This window comes from Amblyomma maculatum, chromosome 3 (assembly GCF_055883805.1).
Source record: "Amblyomma maculatum isolate TAMU_Amacu chromosome 3, ASM5588380v1, whole genome shotgun sequence".
NCBI lineage: Eukaryota > Metazoa > Arthropoda > Arachnida > Ixodida > Ixodidae > Amblyomma > Amblyomma maculatum.
Genome location: NC_139346.1, coordinates 207,059,014 through 207,086,647, shown reverse-complemented (window position 1 = coordinate 207,086,647; position 27,634 = coordinate 207,059,014). Strand labels below are relative to the sequence as shown.

The window sequence follows — 27,634 nt, the reverse complement described above, 5'->3', positions numbered from 1 at the left end:
TGGTAATGTCAGAATGGATGACCTGGAGCAAACCTTGTTGCAGATTGTCGCGAAAATCTGGATATTTCAAGAGGGTCGTCACATCAGAACCACATGGCCTCATGTCGCTAATTCAAACACTTCACAACGATCACACAGTACAACAGTGATGATGTCACAACTCAATTCCTCTTTGGTCTACATGTTCATGATGTTACACGGAATTCAATGTGACTGAAAGATCAGATAGTTTTTGATTACCAAGGTGCAGCATGACCAAAACGTCCTTATGTCATGTGAGAATGTAAAGGAAATTTATTGTGCTGAAGAAAAAAAAAATTGTAGTGATACAGGAGTTGAACCCAGTACCCTTATGTGGGAGCCCACCAGGTGGCGTCGCCCAGAGCAGCAGCACTCGCGTCGAGCTCTGATCAAATCCGCACGCATCGCTGCTCTGCGCCACCAATCCCTGAAAGTTTTCAACAGGTGCGTCACCTCATCACCGCACACCGACAGATACCAAGTACACCCCGGTACCGTTCCGTATTGCATGGCAGCGGCTGTTCGAAAATCCGAAGCGGCCATTGCCCTCGTAAGCCTCGTAGCCCCGCAGCAACTCGTGCAAAATACTCTAAAAAGTGGATCTATGAAGCATTCAGTTCAGTCGTGTCCGACTCTTCGTGACCCTATGGACCATATCACACCACGCTTTCCGGTCTCTCACTATTTTCCTAACATCATATAACTTCATCTGCAGCGCCTCGAGGATGCCATCTAACCATCGCGTTCGCTGCCTACCCCTTCTCCGGTGACCCTCAACCTTTCCCAACATTAAATCTTTCTCCAGCTACTCCTCTCTTCTCATCAGATGACCAAAGTAGCTGAGCTTTAACTTTAGAATTTGATCCTCCAATGAGCAGTCAAGGTTTATGAGCGACAATATTGACTGATTTGATCTTCTGGCCGTCCAAGGAACTCTCAAAAGTCTCTGCCAGCACCACAGTTCAAACGCGTCAATTCTTCGGCGGTCAGCCTTCTTCACAGTCCAACTCTCGCATCCATACATCACAACTGTAAAGACCATAGCACGAGTTATACGGATCTTGGTTGGCAGTGTAATGTCTCTGCTCTTTACTAGGCGGTCAAGGCTAGCCATGGCTCTCTTTCCCAGAAGCAGGCGTATCGTAATTTCATGGCTGCAGTCTCCCTCCGGGGTAATCTTGGAGCAAAAGAAGAGAAAATCTGTCACAGCTTCCACTTCTTCTCCCTTGATGCTCCAGGACTCGATAGGGCAAAACGCCATGATCTTTGTCTTTTTAATGTTCAGTTCAAGCCCAAACTTCTCAATCTCTTCTTGTACGCGCATCAGAAGTTTCTTGAGTTCCACTTCACTTTCTGCCATTAAAGTGGTATTATCCGCGTATCTAAGGTTGTTGATTCGTTTTCCAGCAATCTTCACTCCAGCTGAAGACTCGTCGAGACCGGCTTTCCTCATGATGCACTCAGCATATAGGGTAAATAGGCAGGGCGACAGTATGCAGCCTTGTCTCACTCCTTTCTCAATCGGAAGCCAATCAGTAAGACCATGCTCAGTTCTGACTGTGGCCTCTTGCCCTTCATTCAGATTCCTGAGGAGACAGATGAGGTGAATTGGAACTCCCATCTTTTGGAGAGCTCGCCACAATCTGCTGTAATCTACGCAGTCAAACGCTTTCGTATAATCAATAAAGCAGAAGTAGATGGGTTTCTGGAACTCTCTTGCTTTTTCCATGATCCAGCGAAGGATGGCAATCTGGTCTCTAGTTCCTCTGCACTTGCAAAACCCAGCTTGCACGTCCGGAAGCTCCCGATCCACATACTGCTGCAGCCTACCTTGGAGGATTTTCAGCATCCTATGAAGCATTAAAGATCATAAAAAAATGCTTTCACATTTTATTTTTCTACAGTTGTAAAATTTAAGTGATATAAAAGCTGATAAAAGTGTACTTGCGATAATTTTGTATCGTTTCATCAGCTGTGCCAATGCCACCTAGAACTAGAGGGCACTGGCTGTACGCAGCTGTATGTGTATGCGAGGAGTACCATTGTGGCTGCGAACGCGATTAGCAAAGGAGTGGAGGGTGTTTAAATGGGAGTGCCGCCGTCGCTTTCGCTCTAGTCTTCGTTGTATTAACTCTATGGTTGAAGCAGCCAAGTAAAGAACTAGCATGGCTGGCCGTGGTGCAAGTAGCACTGTGTGTAGGTGTTCGCATATTCCCTTTTTTTATATTGAAGTGCTGTTTGTCAACACCATGGCTTTTATGATCGCCTTGTCGCTCTTGTGTCCTGTGCATATGTGGGTATTGCCTATTTGGCATTTAATTGCATGTAATACCTCTCAAAAAAACAAACAAACATATTTAGTAGCCCTTGCTAGCCTCATGTCATGTTAAACAAGGCTGCCATGTGCACGATTGCTTTGTTACTTGAAAGGAAAATGAGAGAACAATGTGCCTTGATGCAGTTACTGCTTCTGCAGTGAAAAAAGTTCTTGCTGTCAAGCAAGTAATTGTGGTTCGCTTAAAAGAAAGACAGAGCTAGAAAAAAAAAATTAGCCGCTTAAACCAGTTAAAGCACGTGAAAGCTTTGTTTGGCATGGTTTGACATGGTTTGCTTGGTGATTTAGCATTGGGAAACTAACACAAAGTTTGACACAGTGTTAGTCATCTGTATGCACGACATACAGTTGTCGAATCAAATCCCTGTTGCAAGCTAGCCTATGCCTTCACTAGCAGATTTGATGCTAAATGGAAAGCAAAATTTTGACACAAAAAAAGGGAAAATTGGGGCCACATGGAGGTCTGTTCATGATGCTATACCAGCATATGGCATGCCAGACGCGGCAGGTAGGAAGGTCCTGCCACACATGGGTATCTGTTGTGCATGCTCTCATCCCACTCACTGATTTGACGGCCCAACAATGGCTGGCGTCACAGTTGCTGTGACCACCAGCGAGGCACAGGCAAGGTTTTTGCTCAGCTCTGACGATCGTATGAGTGCTTTCGAACTAAAAGAGCATAACCATGCTTTAGTCCTGCATTACTCAACTGGAATTCATTAAAACCGCTCATCATTAACAGATTACCATGGATGTGCGGGAATACATGTGCATTCGATATGTGTGATCTGGTCGCTTTGTTAACCCATTCGCTGCCAAAGCCGGCGAATCGCCGGGGCTGCGCGCGGTGGCGGTATGACCAAAGCCGGCGAAACGACGGCCGCTTTTTATTTTGTGTTTTGTAAAGCTGTTAGTAGATGGCGCTGCTTGTAATTTTTTAATGATAATGAGACCGGCGAACATAGGATACAGGAGGACATGCTGGAAGTAGTGGATAAGTACAAGTATCTTGGGGTGTGGATAAATACTGGAGCTGAATACCTAACGGAGCATGAAAAATATGTGGCAGCTAAGGGAAGTAGAAACGCAGCCGTCATGAAAAACAGGGCGCTTTGGAATTACAATAGGTATGAAGTGGTGCGAGGGATTTGGAAAGGGGTGATGGTTCCTAGTCTGACTTTTGCCAACGCAGTCCTGTGTATGAGATCAGAGGTCCGAGCACGGTTGGAAATTAAACAGCGCGGGGTGGGTAGGCTTGCTTTGGGAGCTCATGGGAATACGCCAAACCAAGGTGTGCAGGGTGACCTGGGATGGTCTTCTTTTGAGAGCAGGGAAGCTGGCAGCAAGATAGCGTTTGAGCAACGATTGAGAAAAATGGGAGAAAAGCGGTGGGCTAGGAAAGTCTTCAGCTACCTCTACATGAGGAATGTTGACACAAGATGGAGAAGGCGGACAAGAAAATTGGCAAACAAATATTTGGACAGCAGTAGGGGGACCAGCCAGGAATTATCAATTAAGAAAAAGGTTAAGGAAACGGAGAGGGGTCTGTGGAAAACAGGGATGGAGACTAAATCAGCATTAGAAATGTATCGAACGTTCAAGCAGGAAATAGGCAAAGAAAACATTTACGATAATTCTAGGGGCAGCCCATTGTTGTTCGAGGCTAGGACAGGAGTATTGCGGACTAAGACGTACCGAGTCAAGTACCAAGAGATAGACACGCTGTGCAGGGTGTGTGGGGAGGATGAGGAAACGCCTGAACACTTAATAATTTCCTGTAAAGGGCTCCGCCCTATAGTTCAAGGCAATGGGCCAGATTTAGCCAAAGCATTGGGGTTTAGGGATAATGAAGGGAAAATAGACTTTAAAAGGGTAGAAATAACCAAACGAAGGTTAGCTGATTGGTGGCTGAAAGGAAGGCAAGAATAGGTCCACACTATATATTACTATTCACGGCTAGGCGGCCTGTGGCGCCGCCGCCCGATTCAAAGGGTTCAGCCTTATCCATCCATCCATCCATCCATCCAAGAAAAATACTTGTTTGTTTGTGCAACAGGTGGCAGCACGTCCCAGTGCTAGAACTTGTTTTTTTTTCAAGTTTTTTTGTGTTTTGTTCACCGCTGACCCCTCCAAAAAATGGCGCACCGCAGAGCTCGACGCGGCCTTTCTGACGCGGAAATTCTGGACGTTCTCTTCGATAGTGATGGCGACGACATGTCTAACGATGATTATGACTCGTCTGAACCGTTATCCGAGGACATGTCCGAGGATGACAGCGACCCGGACAGTGGTTCTGAGCCAGAATCCCATGAAGACAGCCCGCGCGCATCGACGGCTAAGCGTCCAAAAATGGTTGAATGGATTTGGAAAGACAACGACAGTGCCGAAAAAGTAAGAAGAGCTCCATTTACGGGATCACCTGGGCTGAAAAGGCGCATGAATTGGGCCCTGACAAGCGCGAGTTCTCCTCTAGAATCCTTAAATGCTCTACTAAATAATGAGATCTGGGAATCGGTTTGCGCGTACACAAACGATTTTGCAAGAGAGACCCAGCTTTCAAAGCCAGACCCTGTGTGGTTCCCGACAACAACAGCAGAGGTGAAGCTCTACATTGCGCTATGTATCTTGATGAGTCAAGTAAAAAAAAGCTCGATACACGCGTACTGGTCAGAAAGGAGTGTGATCAGTACCCCAATTTTTGGACAAGTAATGCCACGGAAGCGGTTTTGGCAGCTGTCAAAATATCTTCATTTTTGTAGTGCGGCAGCCACAAGCTCTGATGATAGGCTCCGTAAGCTTCGTCCAGTTATTGAGTATCTGCTGAAAGCTTTCGAAAGTGCGTACTCTGCTGAAGAAGGCCTTGCTGTTGATGAAAGTCTCATGAAATTCCGCGGACGCCTGCAATACGTGCAATTCAATCCTTCCAAGCGTGCGCGTTTTGGGATCAAGTTTTATAAGCTGTGCGAGTCATCCAGTGGTTATTGCCTGAATTTTTCTATATACACCGGGCAAAACACGAAGTCAGATGCGACTTCTTCAATGTTGTGCAGTGAAGCTGTCGTCATTGACCTCGTTGGGGATAGGCTCGCTGACGGCCACACCATTTACTTGGACAACTGGTATTCGTCACCCAAACTTTTCTTGGCGATCAAAAATGGTGGCTCCAATGCAGTGGGAACGGTGCGACTGAACCGAAAAAACATGCCCAAACAGTTCAAAGGATTGCGTCTGAAGAAAGGTCAGTGTGAGACCATGTTTTCTCATGGAATCATGGCGCTTCAGTGGCAGGACCGAAAACCTGTCACAGTGATTTCAACTTGCCACAGTGCGGCAGAAATCATTGAAACTGGAAAGAGACAGCACAAAGGTAACGAGCCTGTGCTAAAACCTAAAGTTATAGTGGAATATAACAAGGGAATGGGAGGCGTGGACCGCCAAGACCAGCAGCTGGCATCATTTCCCATTATGCGGCGGTATGCCAGAGGATATAAGAAGATATTTTTTTATATTCTTGACATAGCTGTCTACAACGCCTACGTTCTGCAAGCCAAGAAATGCGGGAAAAAAGGAAGCTACACTGACTGGAAAATCCGCCTTGCCGAAAAAATCATTGAGGAAACCGCAGCTCTCGGCTACCGCAGACGAGGGGTCCAGACAGCCGGCCCATCTCCCATGCGTCTGGAAGCAGCCGAGTGGGCTCATTTTCCAAGACAGATCCCGCCGAATCCAGTGAAACAAAACCCCTCAAGGCAATGCCAAGTGTGCAAAGTAAAAAAGAAGAAAAGTGAGAGCCGGTGGGAGTGCGAAAAGTGTGGAGTCGCGCTACACATGCCCGAATGCTTCAAGCTTGGGATTCTAGATCGAATAAAGTTCTTTTCTTTTTCATGATCTCAGTTTTCGTTTTTACTCTAACGGCTTGCAACCGAAGCAGGAATGCGAGAGAAGAGCTCCTCAGCACGGAGCGCCGAAAATGGGCGGTACGGGAGGACGGGCCGCGCGCGCTTCACGCGGCAGCGAATGGGTTAACAGTCTGGGTTACGGGGACCTGCACTATGTTCATCTGTTAGCTGAGACATGTATGCAGTTGTTCTGCATGACTAGTTTACGGACACACCTGATCCCTGCTGCCAGATAAATGTGGAGATCGCTGCTTCTTTTATTTGCATTTTTACTTGCCTACCTTCTGTAACTCTTTTTTTTTTAATTCATTTATTCAGTTCTAGTGCAGAGTAAATAATAATTGAGCTTCCAAACTCTGCTGAGTGCTTTTGTAAATGTTTTTCTAGCAGTCACACTCTCCTCTGTAGCTCCCCAGGTTTCCAGCAATGAGCACAACAGCAGTTAACATCGCTGTTATTTTTGTTTAGAGAGCCTGCTGGCATAAATCCATTGAGAAGCCATCGTTTGTCTCGATGCTTGATGTCTTTAGGAAAAGAAAATAGCTTTGGAACCGTCAAAGCCACATAACAGAACACAGTAATGCCAAGGAATTCTCAGTTGCCACCACTTCTGCAGTGTTTCGCAAAAAAGCGAGCGCTTAGAATTTTTGTCTGTAGTAGGTATAGTTGGCATCAGTTCCCATTCTGCAGGACATGACAAAGTGACGTAATATAAATATTTTCTGAAAACATCCGTGAGAGTGAAGCTCTGTGTTTTTATTCTGCATGCCACTGTAGACAAGTGCCACAGGTATTTCTTGGTAATGAGATGTGATAACCGTCAGTGGAAACCAAGCATCGCTCACACACTCTTGCTTGATGTCTCGGTAGCCACCAGTGCTGAAGCGCAGTCTTTGCCACAAAGGATTGGCCCATCACTGCACACCAGTGACTAGTATGCGTGATGTCTAATAAATGAGAGGAGGAAATGGTAGAGCCTTGTATCAAAAAAAAGAAAATTGTGTGGCACTTTGGACCTTTTAAGTGCGATAAGGCGAAAGCCTTTGTTTGAAACTTCGCTGATTCCTGGTATTACTGCATCTGCTTCTCTAGGCTGTGTGGTGCGGTGGTCTAGGAAGTACCAAATGAAAGGCGCCGCACGGACGCCTTGATCGGTATGACGCGATGGCATAAGCCACCAGCCAACATATAAAGCCCCGCTCTAATCGAGACGTATGAACGTGCCTGCGTGGCCTAGGGATAATGCGAATGCAAGGGTCTTGACAGGCTGATTGTGATATCACGTTTCCGTATGAACGGAGAGATCCGTGTTGGCAGCTCCTGCCAAACAATGTCAGGAAGCCCTATGTCCAGTTAGTGCTCAGCCATGTTAGCTGCCAGCTACCGCCTCCTATGTAACGAAAGCGTATCCCTTTGAGGGCGTGGGCCCAGGGTGGCCTACCTTGACCTATGTTGGCCATCATCTTGGGTGACATCACGTGACATAGGGTGGCTGCAAAGTGTGACACCCTCTGCGAACGACAGTACGAGCCATTAAAGGCTCTCGCCTTAAAAGCTGTTGTTCAGACGCCCTGCCCCTGCACCATTGAGGCACGTTCGATGGACTTAGTTAAAGGTAGTTCTTGTGTGTCTTGTAAGGAACAAAAAAAGATAATTGAGAGGGTACACTTAAGCTCCGTTTTGCAGGGTATGACGAGGTAGTGTTACTGGCTCCCACCTGCAACTTTCCATGTAGACCCTTGTTCGCATACATGCTCTTCTACTTCTAGCATATAGTTGGAAGCAACCCAAATGTGTGAAAGACTGCCGGATATGGATATCTGTAAAGCTCCGCTTGTAACTACCTGTGTGGCTTAAGAGTAGTGTGTCTTACATGCCACGCACGGGTCTTAAAAGGTTGAATTCCCTTCGCACCCTCCCAATTTAAAGTGGAGACTCTGGTTAGCAGCTCCTGTTATGTCATGGGGTCTTCTGACGTCAAACAACCTGCTGACCGATCAGTACCAGGACATACCACCTGCGAACTACCACCTGCCAGAGCCATGAGCCATGCCCATGATTTTTTACACTCACAATGCCGACAGCAATGACAGTGCTCAGTACGGTGCATTTTCTGCAGAGCGAGGCCTACATCAGGTTAAAATAAAAGTAACCAGTAAAAAAATGAGAAGGGTTCAACACTGTCAATGCTGCTCAACCGAATATGGAGCGAAAGCATTAGCTGCCGGTGACCGAGCATTGTTCTTCTCCTTCTCCTTCTTCTTCTTCTTCTGGCAAAGGGGTCCAAGGACCACGCAACGAGCGGTTAGACCTTGCGTAGTATTGCTTTCGCAATAAAACAAAACAATGTCCACGTCTGTGAAATGATAGGCAGAGGGGATCCCAGGCTGCTGAGTTTATCCATTTACGCTATCGCTTTATGCCCTTGAGACTGAGCTTAAGTGCCCTTAAATTTTTTTTTGTTATGACTTATGTACATGGTAGGCTTGAACTCTGTGCATGACGTACTGATGAGGCTGGAAAATTTTAGTGCGCACACATTTCCCAGTTCTGCAGTGTTGGCATTGGCAGTGTTGACCAAAAAAAACGAAGGGCTGTGTGGGAAGATGAGCTATTCTCTGCCACCAAGCTGGCCATGTGCCGTGTTTGCACGGGAGAGGTTCCCTGTCTGCAGCAGCGCAAACTAGTGCTTCCATGTTGACAGCTGCTCCTCAAATTCCTAGTATGCTTTGTGCACAGGAGCACGCAGAATGCCGTAACAAAGTGGATAAATGAGGAGTCTGTGCTATTGTTCCAGGAGAGCTGAATGGCCATGGAGAGCATACCACAAACTGCAGTCGCAGAATGTTGCATTCCGCGTAGAGGCTTGGTGACTTGGCAAATTTTTAAACGGATGTTAGAGCATGTTGTAAATTTGATGACCTGTCATAATAATACATGTTGCTCATTGGGAAGGAATGCAGAGATTGATGGGTCACTTGCCCATGTTTTGCTCAACATTTTTCATTTAACTTCTCTTTGCAGTACTTGGAGCTGCTTGCTACCTTGGTGTCAGGATTGGAATTTGTTCCTTTCAAGTTAAACCAGGTATTTGACTTTGATGTACTTCTGTAACTCTCGTCTCTTTCTCCTGCAAGCCTGGTGCAAAATACCCAGCGCTGTTGACCCTAGGTGATGTGAAAAATATTGGACAGCCGTTTTGCATGCATTAAATATTGACTTGAAAAAGGTCTGCTAAATTGGCCTTTGTGCTCATTCGGAGCTAAAAATGTGTGTAATGATAAGTTAGTAAAAGCTTCAACCTTCTTGTGCCATCCTGTGGGGTGTCTCCACACCAAATTGGTTTTGTGCCAGACTTTCTTCATGCCTACTACGTTCAGAATTATCTGGAGCCTGCTTCATGAATATCAAGTCATTCATCTTAGGATTACTTTCATTGACCTCTTCTGAGAAGGACGCGTTTAGTTTGTAGGTGGGTTGTGTCAGTCATATAGCTAACAAGAACGTGGAAAAATAAACACAACAGGAGCGCCAGTTGTGTCCCTATCCTCTCAGTTGTCCGTACTCTGTGTTTCCCGTGTTTTTAGAGTTCTTGTTAGCTATGTATTTCTACCAACTTGCCCAGATATCTGCGTTAAGCAAGGTCATGAATTAGCCTAAGTAACCTTTTGCAAAGCATTCAACTGCTTCATTTTTCTTTGTCTGTTTACTACCATTTGCACATGCTGTGCATAGACTTTGACATGAATTAGCCTAGCTCTGTCAGGTACTCATTATTTTCTGCTAGTGAGAAAAATCTGCAAATTTTGCGTGTATATTTGGAACCCCCATTTCACAAAAATGATATGGATGGCTTGAAAACTGTAGGAGGTCATGCATACTGGACACTTCATGATCATAGAATGGCAGCCCCATTCTTTAAAAAGCTCTTTTTTGTAAGATTAATTTTAGTGTATGCGTGTGTGACAGGGTGGTACCACTGCTTCCCTCACTATATAAGCCGGTATGAGCGAACTCAGGGGATCCTCTGCCCCTCTGAGTGGCGTGGTGCGTGGCTCGTTCTTTCTTGATGCATGCTACAAATGCATGCCTTGCAGCGTAGTGTCAGAAGTGTTATCATAATGCCATTGATCCAATTCGCCATGGACGCCGCTTCTGCTGTGTCCCTACTTGCCAAAATGCTACGCTCGCTGCCGCCGTTCCATTTTGATAGTCAAAGTACCTGGCCCTCATGGCTCCTGCAGTTCGAAGACTTCTCTTATGTAACTATGCTTTCCAATGTTACACAAAAAGTGTAGGTGCATTCCATGGTTTACTACATTGGCTTGCAAGAGAACACAGTCAAGGACATATCAGTTGTTAAGAAGGTGTTCGCCGACCATTTCGTTCACCCGCACAGTGATTTGTACGAGTCTGCTCTCGTCTACTGTCGGACGGAGCTATCGGGTGAGATCGTGGATGTTTTCTTCACTGTGTGCCGTACAATTGTAGTATGTTGCACCTATATGCCATCTGCTATAGAAAATGGGTTTGTTAGAAATTGCTTCATCATCGGTTTGCTCGACCGTAAACTTTCAGACCAACTTTGTTGGAGTGCAAAGTTATCTTTGCTAGAGATGTTGACTCAGGCATGCCAGCAAGACGATGCTGATAACAAGCGCAGGATTTGCGACTCAGTAGAATCATCTTTGCTTGATGTGGACATTACTCGAATGCAGTAAGAGAAGCTGTCGTCAGTCGATAAGCCTACTCATCTTTATTCGTTCGGTGGGTGTTCATCGCATCTGCGTGCAGAGTGCCCATTCTGTCGTATATCCTGCTACTTCTGCAGCAAGAGTGGTCACTTCAAAGTCGTCTGCATTAATAAAAAAGCCTGCAGGAAGCAGAAACGAAAACCTTGGGTGAGTTCATTGGAGCTTCATGCTTTCGCGGAGGGCTGTCGCCTGAATGCCAAGTTTATTGAAGTTCTCGTCAATGGATGGCCTTTATCATTCAAGGTACACTCAGGCGCCAAAGTATCAGTTGTTCTGAGTTGGTTTCCTGGAATTCCTGCCTAGCTTCAGGATCTCGAGGGTGAGCTGGAGGGCCAGGCGACAACATCTTGCCAGTTCTGGGAACCTACAGTGCTACTCTGCTGTGGCATGGCAAGTCTGTCAAGCAGACACTATATATGCTAGCAGCAAACACAGTTCCTCTGCTGAGCTTCCTAGCGATTAAAGTCTTGGGTGTCTGCATGTTACTTGGCCACTTCTAAGAGGCTCCACAGCCTTCCTGGGAGCTGCATCCCAAATTGGGACTTATGCAAAGACAAAGACTAGGAACTCTTCCAGATGCCTGCACTATTCGGGGTGAAACCAGATGCTACGCTGTTCTCATGAACCATTTCTGAACACCTGCCACTAGCACTTTGGGATGCTTTCAAGGTGGAGTTGGACAAGCGGGAACCTGAAGATATTATTCGTCGCGTTGATTCACCTACAGACTGTTGCGCTGGACTAGTTGTGATCCCAAAGGCTAATCGTGATTACATATTTGTGTGGATCTGACCCACCTCAACAAAGTCATTCTATGGGAATGCGATATGCTGCTCGCAGTCAAACAATGTCCTGGTCTTGGCAATGCCACTGTTTTTTCCCAAGTTGGATGCCTCGTCGAGTTTTCATCCTGTCAAGCTCTCTCCTGAGTTACAAGGGTACAACACTTTTTTAAGCCCGGTTGGTCATCATTGTTTTCTCCGGCTGCCATTTGGGATTGTGACTGCTTTGAAATATTTCCAACGGCAGATGTCTCAGATTCTTGAAGGCAAGAGGGTGTTGTGAACACGATCGATCGACGACATTCTTTTCTTTGGGAAGAGAAGAAGACCATATTTACTCTATTCTAAGCACCCCCTTTCTTCATGATCACAATGCCCAAGGAGGGGGGGGGGGGGGAATGACTGGATGCGCTTAGATTTGAAAAATCTAACCCCTCCCCCCCCCTCCCTTTTGTCCATACCTTGACGGGACGGGCATGAGAAATAACAATTTATTTGGCAAACAAAATTGGCCAACACCTTTTGAAAATGCGATTGAAGTGCGCTTGAAGTTCAAGCTGCGCCCTCTTAAAACTCATTCCGACTTCCGTTACGGATGCTGAACATGTTATACTGACAAAGCAACAAAAAATAGCAACAAAAGGGAAGGTTCCCCTAGGGAACCTTCCCTTTTGTGAAGAGGGCTTTCCCGGCAGTTATCACCCGTGATAACTTTTTTTCCATCCGCAACCAGTTGGAGACTTCTGGTTTAGTAAGCTTATCGCAGCCTTTCACTCATATTTTATGTCATGGTATAATGCATTTAGCTATGTTTGCATGAAGAAACATGGTTCAAAATGCCATTTGTATGCTTAGATATCTACGCAGCAAGCTGCATTTAGTCTTAGGTCACACGAAGGTGCACTTCTGATAGTGCAAATGTCTGACAATGGGAACAAAAATCTCTTCAAGTTTACTGTATATGTGTGTGCAAATATAGAGTTACATACATTCTGCTGCTGATGTGCCTGGCTGTGTAAGGAGGTGCAATAATCCAGCTGTGCTCAAATGCACAGCCTGTAGTATTGATCTAATCATAATTTGTCATGGTACGAGAAATGCATCTTTGTTTTATTTCTCTCAGAATAATGCTCTGTTGGATGATACTAATGCCTGGAAGAAGATTTCATTTTGCCAGCAATCTTTGCTTTCTTCTGGCAATGACGACATTGTAGTGCTGCCACAGGTGAGAGTTCTGCATACCTGGACACTACTTTGATGTGCGCCACACAGAATTTGTAGCCTTTCATCAAATATGTGCATCAGAGATGGAGTGCTATGTTTTGTTTGTAGTCTTTCTTTGGGCATTCTGGAATGGCTGAGCTTGCGAATGTTTTAATAATTGTGAGCACAACAGACATCGAGATTTAAATTCTTCTTCCGAGTATTGTTATTTTGCTGGGATTAGACTAAAATCGTTCCGCATGTGTTGCGAGATGTCCTGATATTGGCTTATTTTATTTATCCAGCCATGACTGCCATGAAATCTAACGCATAGACTGACACCTAACTGTAGCATAAACATCATGTGGTGGCACATAGTTGCCAGCTGGGCTGGCTGGGCTGAAAAGTAGGCTTATACAGCTAGACAAAAGTTTTCAAAGCAATATTCTGGTTTCACAGTGTGCGTGTGATGTTGGCCTTTGTTAAGTAACCATGTTAAATCCTATAACAGATGGTGAAAGTATGAAAATTTGTTTTAATGGTGGTATAGTATGTGTGTGTGATTCACCTCCTGCTGAGGGTACGTGGCAGGAATACAACCTGTAAAAACGTGTTAGCACAACTTTCCAAAATATTTTTCATGTTGCACAGATGACGGCTGGCGAGCAGCTGGCAGAAGAGTGACAAAGTATGCTACCTACTATTGAAGCCTGCTTTTAAATTTCATGATAAATGTGTGCTGTGCAGGTGGGCATACCCCCAAAAACGTTTATTTACTAAGGGTTTCTCTGAATCCTGCAAGCTTTTCATAGAAAACAGTAATTAATGGCCATCTCTCTAATTTGAACCATAACTGCAGGCTGGAAGGCTGTGCAACTCTTTCAGGTTTTAAATTTTATTATGCAAGCTTGTCATAAGGCATATTATAAAAACCCGTGTAAATTATTTTCCGTTAGGAACCAAAGAAGGTTCCTGCTCTTATTGTTGTCGGTGAGCCATTTGGAGAAGTCCTCTTCCCTTGTTGCGCTTAGTCCCACTTCCCGCAGAGTCTTTATCCTTGATGCCTTTGTCCCTGCACAAGTTCACAGCAGGTGGCGAGCGTCCACTTCTGCAGCTGGTGTGGAACACTTCGGGCATGTGGTGGGTCAGGTTTACGCATGCACTGAGCATTCCTTCTGGCTTGCCGTGCTGACCAGACTAGGCAGCATGGTTAGCAGACGACAGGTTGTGCCAGGATTAGTGGCTTGATTCAGTACCATGTGTTGAGAGGGACCTTTAAATTTCAAGTTTGTTACTGAAGTCTTAATTACTGGTATTGCTGTTCTGAATGCAGTCTTGAAATGTACCTCATTTTCTGCCTGTAGGGAGTGTCTGTAATGACCATCTCGTCTACGGACAGCTCGACCAGCTCTCGTGAGGATGACTCAGGCATCCACAGCACCCACGTCTCCTGTGCTACGCTGTCTTCTTTGGCCTCCCCTGCTGAAGAAGTGCATGTTCCCGACACCTGTGGCTGTGTTGACTGCGTGGCCTTTCTGGACCGAGAACGCATCCGACGCATCATTAATATGGACGTCGTTCCACCACCCTTGGGCAACCACAGTGAGGATGCTGACATAGAGCTTGAGGTCACACGAGTTGTTCTGACTCGTCGCAAGAAAGGGGTTCACAATGGCACAAGGAAGAGAACATCGTCATCATCGACACATGCTAGTGAAACCATAGGCACAGTGCCCTCATTGGCCACTGAAGCGAACATTGTTGAGGTTGAGAACAAAGGGTGCACTTTGTCCGAAAAGGAACTTGGTGCCAAACATTATCCTGTGGTCTGGTTGCAAGATGCCCCATGTAGTCAGCAAGGTGCCGCAGATGTTGGTCGTTTTGTAGCGATGAGGGAATTGGTTGGTTCCATGAGGGACTCCGGCTGTTACGCATTTGTGGATGGGGACAGAGGGGCTCCAGATGGTTGTGAGGGTGATGATGTTAAGGAGGAGAAGGTGGACACAGATGGGTGTGAGCAAAAGGAAGAAATGTTTTCTATCTATGACCGCAGGGATGAGTCTGCTTCGAATGTGATTTGTGAGGAAGAAAACTCTGCAAGTGGTTCCAGTGGAGAAGAAAAAGCAGCAGAGCTTCCAAGGTCTGCTTCCATTAAGGCAGAGCTTTTCGTAGGCACAAGCAAGAAGGAAGGACTTAATATCAAGTAAGTAGAGACTGTAGAGACTGTTTTAGCAAAGTAGTGTTAAAGGCCGTGTTCCCCAGAAAATCCGGCATGGTGTATGAGGGTTATTCCTGAAAGAATGCGCCACGGGGGGGGGGGGGGGGGGGGGGTACCTTCTAGCCCTGGCGTGCCAGCCCTAACAGATAACCAGTCTTTTGGCACCGATATGAGCGACACACGACGGCAAAGTTTGTTAACGGATATGATGTTTCCTTCTCGCTTGGGTGCTGCTTCGCTGATTGGTTGAGCATGCACATTATATTTTACAATCAAGTGTTCTTCAAGTTACTGCGCAGAAAACAAATAAAAGGTGTTTAATTCCGCATGTACTCTTGAAGTGCTTTAAAGATAGCTCCACTCTCTCAGGCTCCAATCCCAAGGCAGGCAGCTGACAATGTTCAGATCTCGGAGGTCGGCAAAATCGCTGGACCATGCAAAATCACTTGGCAGATCGTTTCTGCCGACACTCCACAGATGGCACAAGTTGTGTCGAGATCGTTTGTAAAGTGCGCTCGCCACAGCGGAGTCCGCAGCACTCCACAGTGGGCTTCAGCCTTTCGCCAGCAGCCCACTGCCCAGGGAGTTGTCATATAGTTGTTGCCGACAGATGACCTCCTTGCTGGCCCTGTACATGTACATGGTAGGCTTCGCTTTAGCTGCTGTACGCCACTCCTCCATCTCCATCTTCGCACTCGTTCTCCAAATTTTGCACAAGTAGCGATCGAGTGATCCGTGGCAGCACCAGCGATGGACGCCGGCAGAACGCCGCGAGTTCTGCCATAGTGGCGAAATCATCAGCGTTAACAAGGGCTAGAATGTAAAACCTGATACCTCAGCAATCATACAATACACGAGATTGCTGTTACCCTTGTAACGACGCTGCCGAAAAGTGCGCCTACAGGTTGAGTTGAACAGGCAACTGTGGTGAAAAGCGTCCGATACGTCAGCAGAAAACTGCCTTTCTCATAGGTTCTGCCCAAGTCGGGCGCTGGGTGAGCGAAATGGAAGAGGGGCTCCCTCTTACACCAGCTCAGACGCAGTTTTTTTTTCTTGTATTTAGAATTTTATAAACCGAATAACTCGTTTTCGTGCACAACCTAGCGGTTGGCTGGAATTAGTGGCCTGACTAACGTCACTGTGCCCCTTTAAGCAAAGGATAGTAAAACAAATGAGTGCATGTCTCCTGTCCAACAAATTGCTTGAGTTGTTCTTTGCTGAACTTTTGTGGTCTGTTTATTTTGCTGAAAAGTTGGTACTGCTTCTGTGGCTTAATGAAAATTGTCTTGGAAGAATGACGGTTTTCGACAGTTATCTGTTTTTTACTTTAGCATTTGTCAAGTACTCTCAGATCATCAATGGCTGCTTACCAGTATTGCACAAGAGGAAAGTATATAATAGCTGTATTTTACCAGTACTCACCTGTGGGGCAGAAACGTTGTGGCTAATCAAAAAGGTTCAACTTAAACTGAGTACAATACAGAGAGGTATGGAACGGAAGGTGACAGTTGTAATGTTAAGTAACCGAAAGCGAGCAGAGTAGGTCAGGGAGCGAACGTGAGTTACTGTGTGGCCAGGACATATAATGTGAAGAGAGGGTAACTGATGGTGACTGAGGGAATGGACTGGATTCCAAGAGAAGGCAGGTATGGCAGGGGGCGACAGAAAGCAAGGTCAATGAATGAGATTAGGATGTTTACTGGGATCAAATGGATGCAGCTGGTGCAGAAGTGTGTTACTTGGAGGAATATGGGAGGGGCCTTTGCTCTGCAGTGGGTGTACCTCGACTGCTGATAATGGTGAATAATGCGGCATTCCAGCATACTAAAGTGTCTCAATAATTTAGGCCTTTTTTATAACATAATGTCGTAGCCTGTTGCAACCAAAACTAATCACAGCAAAGGGAGAATGTCATGCCAAGACTTTTTCTGCTTTTCTTTTGAAGCAATCATTTAACAGAATTTTATTATTCAATATATAAACTTTTCAAATATCTGCCGATTGGTACCAAGCAGTATGTATTCTTTCCTCATTTTTTCCCCAGAATTTTTGTTTTTTCCACATCCTACCACATCCATCAAGAAATCTCTCCCATCCAGAACATTTAGCTATTTCTAGGCACTGAAGCTGATATGGGCTGCTGTGAAAGAGAGCGTGCAGCGAAGGTCTCATCATGAGCTTGTGTGCTTCTCTGCATACCACATAAGGATGTGGACAGCAACAGTTCATCCTGAGACAGGATCATGTTAACTACGTATGCCAGATTTAAAGCTTTGATGATGGCTGTTTTCTGTGTAACAGAAATTTCTTTGCACTGTCATATTTTGCTGCTTAGCTCTTTGAAAACAGGAGGACGTTGGCATTGTTGAGACTCGCCTCAGTGGCTCAGTGTGTTACAACGCTCAGGTACTGATCCCCAGTAACCGGGTTCTAACCCGACTGTGGAAGCCGCACTTCGATGGAGACGAAACACAAAGATGTCCGTGTGCTGTGCAGTGTCAGTGCACGTTAAAGATCCTCAGGCTGTCGAAATTATTCGGTAGCCCTCCACTACATCACCTCTTTCTCTCTTCTTTAACTCCGACCTTCTTCCCTTCCTTTACAGCAGAAGTTTCACAGATATTTCACCTTTCCTTGAACAAAAATTGTAAACCAATTTACAATTTAATTTACATTGCCACAGTTGAGCACGTCAAGCGCACTGCCAAGTGGTCTAGCCATGAGACCACGTTTTGAAAAGTGAAGCTAAGTTGCATTTATAACAAGAGAGGTATACTAGTGCGCCTGCTTCGGACTGTGGGCATTGAGGAGGTTAAAGTGCAGAGCAACTCTAATGCAACTTTGCCAAGGCGCAGAGTGGAGTGGCAAACTGTGCTCACCATGCAGCATTGCATTGTTCAGCAGACTGCATACCCAACTCTTAGCTATGAAGGGAGCACCAGCATCAAACCACATTGATGAATTATTCATACAAATGCTCTATGCAGGCCCCACTTGAGGGGCCATGTCTTCCACATGTTTCATGCTGTGGTCAACACAGCAGGCTATGAGTGGTGATTTCAACTTGCTGCATCAAATCGGTATAAGTATTGGAAAGCACTGCAGATCTTTAAACCTGGCACAGAATGGTCTGTGGGGTATTGGAGGTTTGTTCTGTCCCACAGTAGGAAAGTTTCACTTCGTAAAAATGAAATGCCGGGTACATGGGTTTCTGTGTCAGCTTCCAAGGAAAATGGCTATTCTCTCGTTATATTCATTATTTTATTATAAATTGTTTTGTATCTTACTGTGGGGGTGTGATTTTACTGCAGGTTCAAAGGGATTTGTCCTCCCTTTTCATTTAAGGAATGGGGAAAATTAAGGGATCCTTGTTGTCTTTCAGAGCATTGTACATATAGCCATCTTTTTATTACTTCTGATTTTGAAGAAATTTATGGCTGATGCTGAAATTATGCTGATTTATGGCTGAAATTTATGGTTGGTCATGCTGAAATTATGCTGATTTATGGCTGAAATTTATGGTTGGTCATTCCTGCAATGCACACCGTAATGATAATTGAATTTCTCAACTCTGGTTGCTGTATGTTAGCTTTGCCACATGTATAAGATTTATCGATTTATTTCATAGAGGTACTTTGCTTGGATGTTGTATGATCCCTGTTTTTGTTTCAGGGTGGAAAACAATGCACTTCTCTTCCTGACACTAGAAATATTTGACTCTGATGATGAGAAGTTGTACAAGGTAAAGAGACAATATGTTTCTTTAGTCAAGTCTGTTAGTGACAGGGCTATTGTGGGATCATGTCTTTCTTCTTCATATATAATGCTCACATGATAAGCACTTGGCAGGGTCTGTCCAGTCTATCACATTAACAGTGCCCGTGTTCCTGACTTCTTCATGATTAGAGCACTTAGCTTATCTCTTTTTCATTTCAGTTTTCTTCTCCATTTCTTACTTTCTGCTTCCGAAAGACCTCTTTTAACAAAGGTGGCTCATGCTGCTGAGTTCTTTGCCAAAGAACAAGCTTTGGAGCTAGCCGCAAGAGAGAGTTTCAAACTGCTCATGCATTAATTTTCATACTGTTCTTGAAAAAATAAATTAATAAATAGCCTGTAAGGTGGACAAGAAGCAGCCAGGTGCATAGCTGAGCTCATTATTTAGGTTCAGCTGGTTTCACCAGTGTTAAGTTTTTTTAACCATGCCATTGCACTTTTATTGCACTTTTGTTTCATTAACCTGATTGTTATTGAAATTTTGGTATTATACTCTACACCCACCTGCATTAGTGTGATGGTGATGGTGTGAAAAGATAACACCTAAAATGAACAGGGTAGCCATGCTCCTGAATTTGGCTTTACATTTAGCAGGCAATTTGTGAGCCATCACGTTAGAACTTTCAATGATGCTTGCTTTCCCAAACAAGGCCTAGCACTGTAACTTGGCTGTCTCATTTCGCTTTATTCAAGCTTTCTTTTCTTGTTCTTCATGCATGACATAAGTGTGTACAACAATTTCAGGAATTAAAGTTATCAAGCCAAGTAAAATAACAATGCTAGCATTAAAAATTTTACAGTTTTATCTGTTTTGCTGGCTCAGACTTCTTGCATTTATGGTTAGCGAGATCTTCCATACAGTGTACATTGCCATTTCACTTGCCGGGATATTAGACTCTTTTTTTGCCTGATTTGTATTATTTCGTGGCAGTAAAGGCACTGTCGACATTTTTGTTTAAAGAGGTATGCCGAAGGATTTTCTACTGTGTAACACTAATTTGAGAGCATTCTAAAAGATATAAAATGCCTTTGTGCTTTACCAGTTGCAGTTAATGGTGGGTGGATTCAATAGAACTTTTGTTTACTGTGTAGCACTAGGATACAGAATTAATGCTTTATCAAAAACAGCAAGCTCCTTAAGGAAATGAATGTGGCACCACATTTGCTGTTCTAATAATTAGGACCTCTTAGGCCAGGTTACACTACAGCTTAAAATTCTTTATTTACAGGTATGCAGCTCTTAACTGTTGTTTTACAGGTTTTTCTATATTTTTATAATTAGTGTACACTGGTTGTCGGAGCAAGTATGGACAACAGTTTTTTTTTTTTTACATACAGTGGACTCGCTTTATGACGAACTTGAACTGGCCAGAGAATTTGCTTATGGTGTCAGAAGTTTGTTTTAACAGAACTACTCCCCAAAAAAGATATGCGCACATGTGTGTGTGTCCATATTACGTTAACTGGAAACGATGAATAAACTAACCTTTAAGGTAGAGGATAATTGGAAATAGTGAATTTTTTGCTCTGTGCATGACATGAGCTTACAAACATGAAGCAGACTCAAGTTACCTTACCTTAAAGTAGCACTGGTCTAGTTCTCTCTCTCTCTCCCTCTCTCTTTTTTTTTTGGTCCAAGTGCTTTGATGGTGTCCAGCCGGCTAGCCATGTGTTGCTCTCATCTCCTGCCTTCTGCAACATTAGCAAAGGCCCGAGTGAGCGCTCAGTGTACTTTTCCTTACACTGCACGCAATGTGCTTGACTTAGATATCTGGCCACCTTTGCGCCATGATAAAGCATGTCGCGACACCATGGCTGTTGAAAATGTGGCCCTGGAGTTTTTAAGCATAAATCAGTGAGTAGGTGCACTTCGTGCTAACGTGCCTTATAGTATGTGGGGAAAATATGCAGCACGTGATAGATTTTACCCTGCCAGTTCTGCACTACCAAGTCAGCTTCACCCCAAAAACATGCTTCCTCAAGGTGACTTCCATGAGGCTTTTCATGGGAGCACACAGAAGCCATCTTGTGTGAGTGAATATTCATGCATAGGAACAGTGTATATATATATATATATATATATATATATATATATATATATATACATATAAATTTCTTAATGCTATGTGCACACCTTGTGAGTGCCATTACATAAGGTAAGCATTCGCAGTCGCTGCAAAATTAAAAGTTTGTCTTAGTCAAAGCAGGTGCAAGCTGGTTAAGTAATTGCTAATTAATCAGGTTACTAGTTAGCATAATTAACCTGTTTTATGATGTCTGCCAACATTGGCACTGTAGTGCTGCAGAAGCCATCCATCTCTTCATCTTTAAAACACATTTTTAATGATTTTTGTTCACTGTCACTGAAACACCCTGTTTAGAGGTTTTTGCAAATGTATTTATTAATTTTATTCACATAGCTTTCACTGTCACTCATTGTTGTGTGCTGTGCATGTATGTTCAGATGTTTTTGGCATGGAAGTGCTTCGATGGGCGAGGAAAGCTTGAGCCCATTTACCTCCTGATGACCAACCAGCTTCTGTACGTGCTTCGGCCAGGGGCAGAGGTAAACCAGTTCGTCAAGGATTTCTCGGCACGTCTCAGCGAAGTCAAAGTTGTCACGGTGCGTGCCTCTTTTCTACGGCACTTCCCGGCTTTCTCTTTTGTTCATAGTGAAACATTGGAGCATTACAGTTGCACTTCACTGCTGTTGGTCGTTCGTGTTATGTGTTCTAGGAGTGTAGGGCCAGCTGCAAGTAAAAACAAAAACATGTATGGCATTGAAGTGGTTATTTCCAGCACTTGTAGGTTTCCTCACTTATTAGCTTGCTTAAAGGAAAAATGCTGTGTCAGCACAACAGCCGGGCTGTTTCATTAGTTAGTTTTTCATTTCTTTCACTTTTGTGGAAATTTCATTATTTTAGAAGAGAAATGAATGCTTATAAGCTAGCATTCTTGCTTTTATTCATGCATTTTAGTCGCCATTTAATGGTGCTACTCATATCAATGGGGTAATCTTGATTTGGCATCCTATGGAACCATGAAAGGTATAAATACTGGACTCAGCAGATTTGAAAAACCTTTGGAGGTAGATATATGAAGGAAGCCAAACGAATGAAGCTGGGGAAAGCATAGGGTAATGTTTCTATACAAATTTTATTTTGATTTGTGACTTTAGTGGGAAATTAATAATGTAATCATTTTAGGTTGAAGGGTAATTGATAACAAAGTATAAGAAAAAACAACCACATGATGCTGGTGTGGTTGCAATCCATGACCTCTGAATTGCATATTCGTTGCTGTACTGACTGAGCTATGGTGGTGACTGTTCAATCTTCTACTTTCATGGGTATTCGTATAGCATATAACCTACAGTAAGCCAAGAGTACAGTGTTAATGAGAGCCACTAATGCATATGGATGTGGTAGTGCCTGTGTTATAATTTTGACTGAGGCTTATCAAAGTGCTGGGCAGCACATGTGCAGGCTAATTTTTCTCTTATTGCAATATTTCTTTTGAAATTGTTGAATTGTATATAGGTAGTATTAAGGTAATTTTGTTCGTATCTTCGTACCTGAAATTAAGAGGAGAAACGAGGGGTGTTACTGATAGCTGACTGATGTTACCATTGCTTTTGTTCTTTGCCTCATGTCATGTTGATTTGCTTGTGCAGGGCTACACTGCATGCTTTATGATGTAGCATTGCTGTGTGCCTGTAGAGTTGTAGATGGTTAGTAGCGATGGTTCTCCGTGCCTCATTCTGGGGTTATGCACATGTGTTGGCTAAGTGATAGATACAAGAAACTTTGGCAGTCTTCACGTAAAGGCCTACTGCAACAAAATGTTTTGCTCCCTAAAAGGAGCAATTTTTAGAGAGTACTAGCAACAAAATATGGCATTGGTAACTGAAGTGAGCATTTCAGGAATCGTTCGCAAGACCGCCGTTTCTCGAAAACAAGGTGACCATTAGTAATAGCCAGAAATGACGTAAAAAAGGGCACAATTGGACCTTTGGGCACTATAGCTGTGGCACATTGGCAGCTTTTTGCTGCTTGTAAAAGCCTCAGCAAGTGAGCACGCATTATACTCGGGTATTCTGAGGGATGCAAACACCAGTCTAATGAATTTCCATCACTGCGAATGGACACCAGCCACTGACACAAACTAAAATTTATGTAGCCCTTTGTTTCCTGCACCTCAGAAGCACATGTGATGCGCGCATTCTTGTGCTCCATGCTTGTTCGTGACCCTGATGGCTGAACAGTGTTTTCGCAAGGCAATCGCAGCGGAAATAGTAAAAACGTCAGCATTGTAACAAATCTAGAACCTCCAAGTGACACTTCAGCCTCCAGCTTCTTATTGCACACTGCTTGAAATCTGTTCACCTCCAACGGGCCTGGCTTGAGAATAGCTTTCGAGTGTCTGTTTTTATCTAATATCCGGTAGGTCAGCCAACTTCGCAACGGGCCGCTAGGTACATGTGTTGTCTGCTATAGCTTTTAAAATGCTTCTAACAACAGAACTACTTATTTAATAACCACTAAACCACTTCACGGTTAGTTTTAAGGCTCACTGACCACATTGCCAGGAATTGAAGCCAAAATGAAATTTCATCGCAATTGGCCTTTAAGTCAGTGTGACAGTCCCTGAGGCATGACAGTGCATAATGCATTAGAAAATTACACTGTAAATTTATATTAAGGAACTTCTTGTAGGTACGGCATACCCAAGAGTAGTAAACACTGCTACTGACAAGTGGATTGTACGCATACTTGATAGTTTTCTCAGATGGTGCTTTTGTGGTCTAATATCCTTGTGGTGTTTACACCCAGTCACGTCATGAAATCAGTAAAAGAGGCACCAATCAAGGTGTAGTGGTATTGGTTGGTTGAGGTGTGTACAGTGCTAGGCAGAGCTCCTGGTGCATTCATCATGTGTTGCATTTCTGTGATTATGCTGCAGTTTTCTTTTGTATAATAAGGGAGTAATTACTAGTTGGTGTCCACCCAAGCGCAGCCATACAGCTACAAAGGAAAGCTATACAGTTTCCTCAGAAACTTTGTAGTTAAAGAAAAATTCGTCCTGATCCGGGAATCGCACTCGGGACCATTGCCTTTCCGGGGCAGTCGCTCTACCGACTGAGCTAACCAGGACGGTCAGCAGATCAGACGGTAGGGCGAGAGCGAATTGATCTATAACTCGAAGTGGGAATAGTGTTGATCGAATATTTTAGGGGAAACCCCCAAGGTGGAGTAAATTTGTAATAAGGGAGTAATTACTCATTGGCATCCACCTAAGCGCAGCCATATGGCTACAAAGGAAAGCTATACAGTTTCCTCAGAAACTTCGTAGTTAAAGAAAAATTTGTCCTGATCCGGGAATCGAACCCGAGACTTTATTACAAATTTACTCCACCTTGGGGGTTTCCCCTAAAGTATTCAATCAACACTTTCCTTTTCTGTATTTAATTGAGAGAACATTCCTGTGCTTTGTACTTTCATGCACCTCTAGGTCTGGCTGAACTATCAGGGTTTCTCCCTGACATTTACATCCGAAGAGCAGATAGATGTCGCCACAGGATATGCAGAACTGACACGGTATGTTAAGCATGCTTTTTCTCTGGCAATGTTTTTGTGTGTTAGGCTCAGAATATTTTAAGACACAGTCAGAGGAGGAGGAGGAAAGGCAGACAGGTTAACTGGTAAAAGAAACTGGTTTGCTACTCTGCACTGGGGGAAGGGGGTGAGTGGATATAAAAGTGGCGGGTAAGAGAAGGACGGGTGTAGTCAGTATAGCCACATCAATGCCATATCACATCACATCATGTCACAGTCATATAACGAAACATAACAGCAAAATCACAGCCTATCGATCAGGCCCCTGCTTTTCATGAAGCGGAGCAGTGCCTGGGAGGCCTTCACCACCGAAAATCGCCGCGGCCGGTGACCTAAAATCTTGATTTCAGTCAGTGGCATCCATCTAGATGCTCCAGTGCACGGCAGAGACACTGTCTTTCTGCACTGTATATGGGGCACTCACAAAGAATGTGGCCTATAGTCTCGTCGCACCCGTAGTTTGTTAATGTAGGGCTATTTGCCAAAAATAATAAGAGTTTGTGAATGCTACACCAACCCACAGGCGGCACAGCAAAGTTTCTTCACGTCAAGCCTTAAAAGCGGCTCTTCGCCATGGAGCACATGAGCAACTATTCGCGGAAATACGAGAACTTCATCTTTATGCCATAAATGGAGGACATGACATCATCTACCAATGGCTCCCAGGACACAGCGGCATAGTGGGCAATCTCCGGGCAGACAAGGTTGCTTGAACGGCCCACCAAGACGGCGATTGTGTGTTGATCCCCTTTTCCAGGGCAGACGCAGCGGGCAGGCTTCGCGCACTTGCGCAGGAGCACACGCTCGCCTTGTGGAATTCTGGCCAGTTTACGAACTGCCGCTTAAAATCCCTGGACCCTGACCTGAAGCTCCCACCTGGCCTGCACAGTCGGAAATTAAGTGAAGTATACTAGTATCCAGGGGGTGGTATCCTTTTCAAGCAAAAAAAAAGCTGAAAATCATGATTAGAGGCAGAGCCATCATGATTTACGTCTTTTGATTAATTGGACATCATTTTGACACTTACTTTTGTTGAGCTGTGTTCAAACGGTCTGCAAGCGCGTATGCTTTTTTATGCCAGGTGAGTTGTAGAAACTTGGCATCTGCGAATCCAAACCAGAGATAACTGCTTACACGTAAGTGTCACCTCGAGCTTATGCTTGCACAAATAGCCCATTTGAGTTGGGCTGACTTAAACCAATACATGAATTCATAAATGAAAAATGAATTTCTTTTTTTGGGACACTGGTGTACACATTCGGCGCTCTTTGTTAACAGCTTCGACGAGCTCGCAATAAGAGTCAGCACAGTAGACTCCAGCTTAAGGAGAACTTGATTAATAGTAATTGTTGAATAAGGTTAACAAGGTCAGACCGTTTAGCTGGTTTAACTTAAGACTCATTGTAAAAAAATTAAATATCTGTTTAAGATGAATTGTTTCACATGTACTTCGATGCACCTTCGCTGCGACTGCAAGGCATGGTATCCTTGTGCATTGGCATTCATTGGGCGTCTGCGCAGCACTGTCTAGAGAAAAAGAAAGAATAAAATACTTCTACACAATTCAGTGCACCACCACAACATGGCTGCCGCACACTGTAGCCTAGCACTGCGGTCACCGCACTGTCTTGGGGAGATACTTTCTTGCTGGTGTAGAAATGGCAGGGCATCATATTGCATGTACGCTGGCGAAAAACTTAAAGGTATGCGATATGTGTACGGTGAACCTGCTCATTTAATTAGGGCTTAAAAACTTCTGCAGGCTGTATTCTCATCTGACGTGGCATTGCAACACGTATTTGCGCAGCACAGAGACGGTCAGAATCGTCTCCATGTTCATTGCCTGTGGGGTATAGGAAGGAATGGGGGGTGCCTGGTTGTGGCTTTGTCATAAGTTTTGCTGCAGAAGGCTCAGGATAAGAGAGAGGCTCGAGGCTACCCTTCTGGGCATCTTCGAAGAGCTTGGAGCAGGTTGAAAAGCAGAAATTAGAAAAAAAATCTCACAGCAATAGTAGACACTCAGGGATCGAGTGAAACAGATGGGACAGTGGAAAAAAAAGAAAAACTACACAATTGCCATTCTTTAGTGAAAAAATGTAGCTGATTTTGTGCTCTCATTCAATTCAAATTATATTCGAAGGCCAGTGTATTTTTTGTGCGTGTTTCGTGTTTCTCATTAGCCCATTTCTTTTTCTTTTACAGAAATATTCTCTCTAGTCTGGATCTAGCCATTCGGAGAACTCCCAGGGGTATCAAATGCCTCCCATCTATAGTGAGTCACTGCTCCGAACAGCTAGATGCCATGAAAAAGCTTTTGGCTCGTGAGTTGAAAGCTCGAGAGGTGAGGAACAAAAGATTGAGGCTGTTTCTTTCACCATCACACATCTTTGCTCTTTTCCAGTGCTTGCTTGACACTCCCAGAGTCCCTAAAAAGACTTTGACAGAAAGAAAACTACTTACTGCCTTGCAGTTATAATTGAGGTTGACTATCACTATTGCGATCACTATCGTTTTTGTTCTGTGAAGCCCTATGACACCGCTCACATGTGACGGTCGAGATAATTATGCTTTATCAGTAAATTTTATTTTGATTTGTGAGAGCTTTTGGTTGCTTATCTATTCATTTATTTTAGGTTTTGCAGCATGGTTGCTGTCGTAATGGTCTTACAATACGAAAATTATGTTCTGACTGAAACCTCAATTATGTCTCAACTCTGGGAATATATGATTTTCTTCTGACCTGTTATGATGGAGGATTGTTATGTGAACTTGTTAGCCAATGGTAATGTGTGATTGTGTTCGTGTGAACCACCACTTGTGCTGATGCCATGTAGGCTTTTTTTGAGTAGTGAGGGAAGCATTGCAGACCATCATGTCTTCACCTAAACTTAGGGGTATGGAAGGTTTGCTCTTTCTATTACTGAGGGACACTTTTGAAAAATATTATCGCTTGTTCAGGTGATATGTTAACTAGATAACATTTAAGGTGGCCATTCATCACAGAAACATCCCACAGGCACATAAGTATAGCTT

The 27,634-nt window shown here is 44.2% G+C and overlaps 1 protein-coding gene across 1 annotated transcript in view; it reads left to right on the top strand.

The window, feature by feature from the left end:
* Positions 1-27,634, top strand: part of LOC146197527 (pleckstrin homology domain-containing family M member 2-like) — a 49,986-nt gene that overhangs the window by 5,100 nt on the left and 17,252 nt on the right. The window contains exons 4-10 of the mRNA XM_084599418.1: positions 9,280-9,342; positions 12,915-13,016; positions 14,359-15,197; positions 18,885-18,954; positions 21,451-21,609; positions 24,498-24,583; positions 26,804-26,942. Coding sequence (XP_084455544.1) covers positions 9,280-9,342; positions 12,915-13,016; positions 14,359-15,197; positions 18,885-18,954; positions 21,451-21,609; positions 24,498-24,583; positions 26,804-26,942 — 1,458 coding nt within the window. The remainder of the gene's footprint in view (positions 1-9,279; positions 9,343-12,914; positions 13,017-14,358; positions 15,198-18,884; positions 18,955-21,450; positions 21,610-24,497; positions 24,584-26,803; positions 26,943-27,634) is intronic.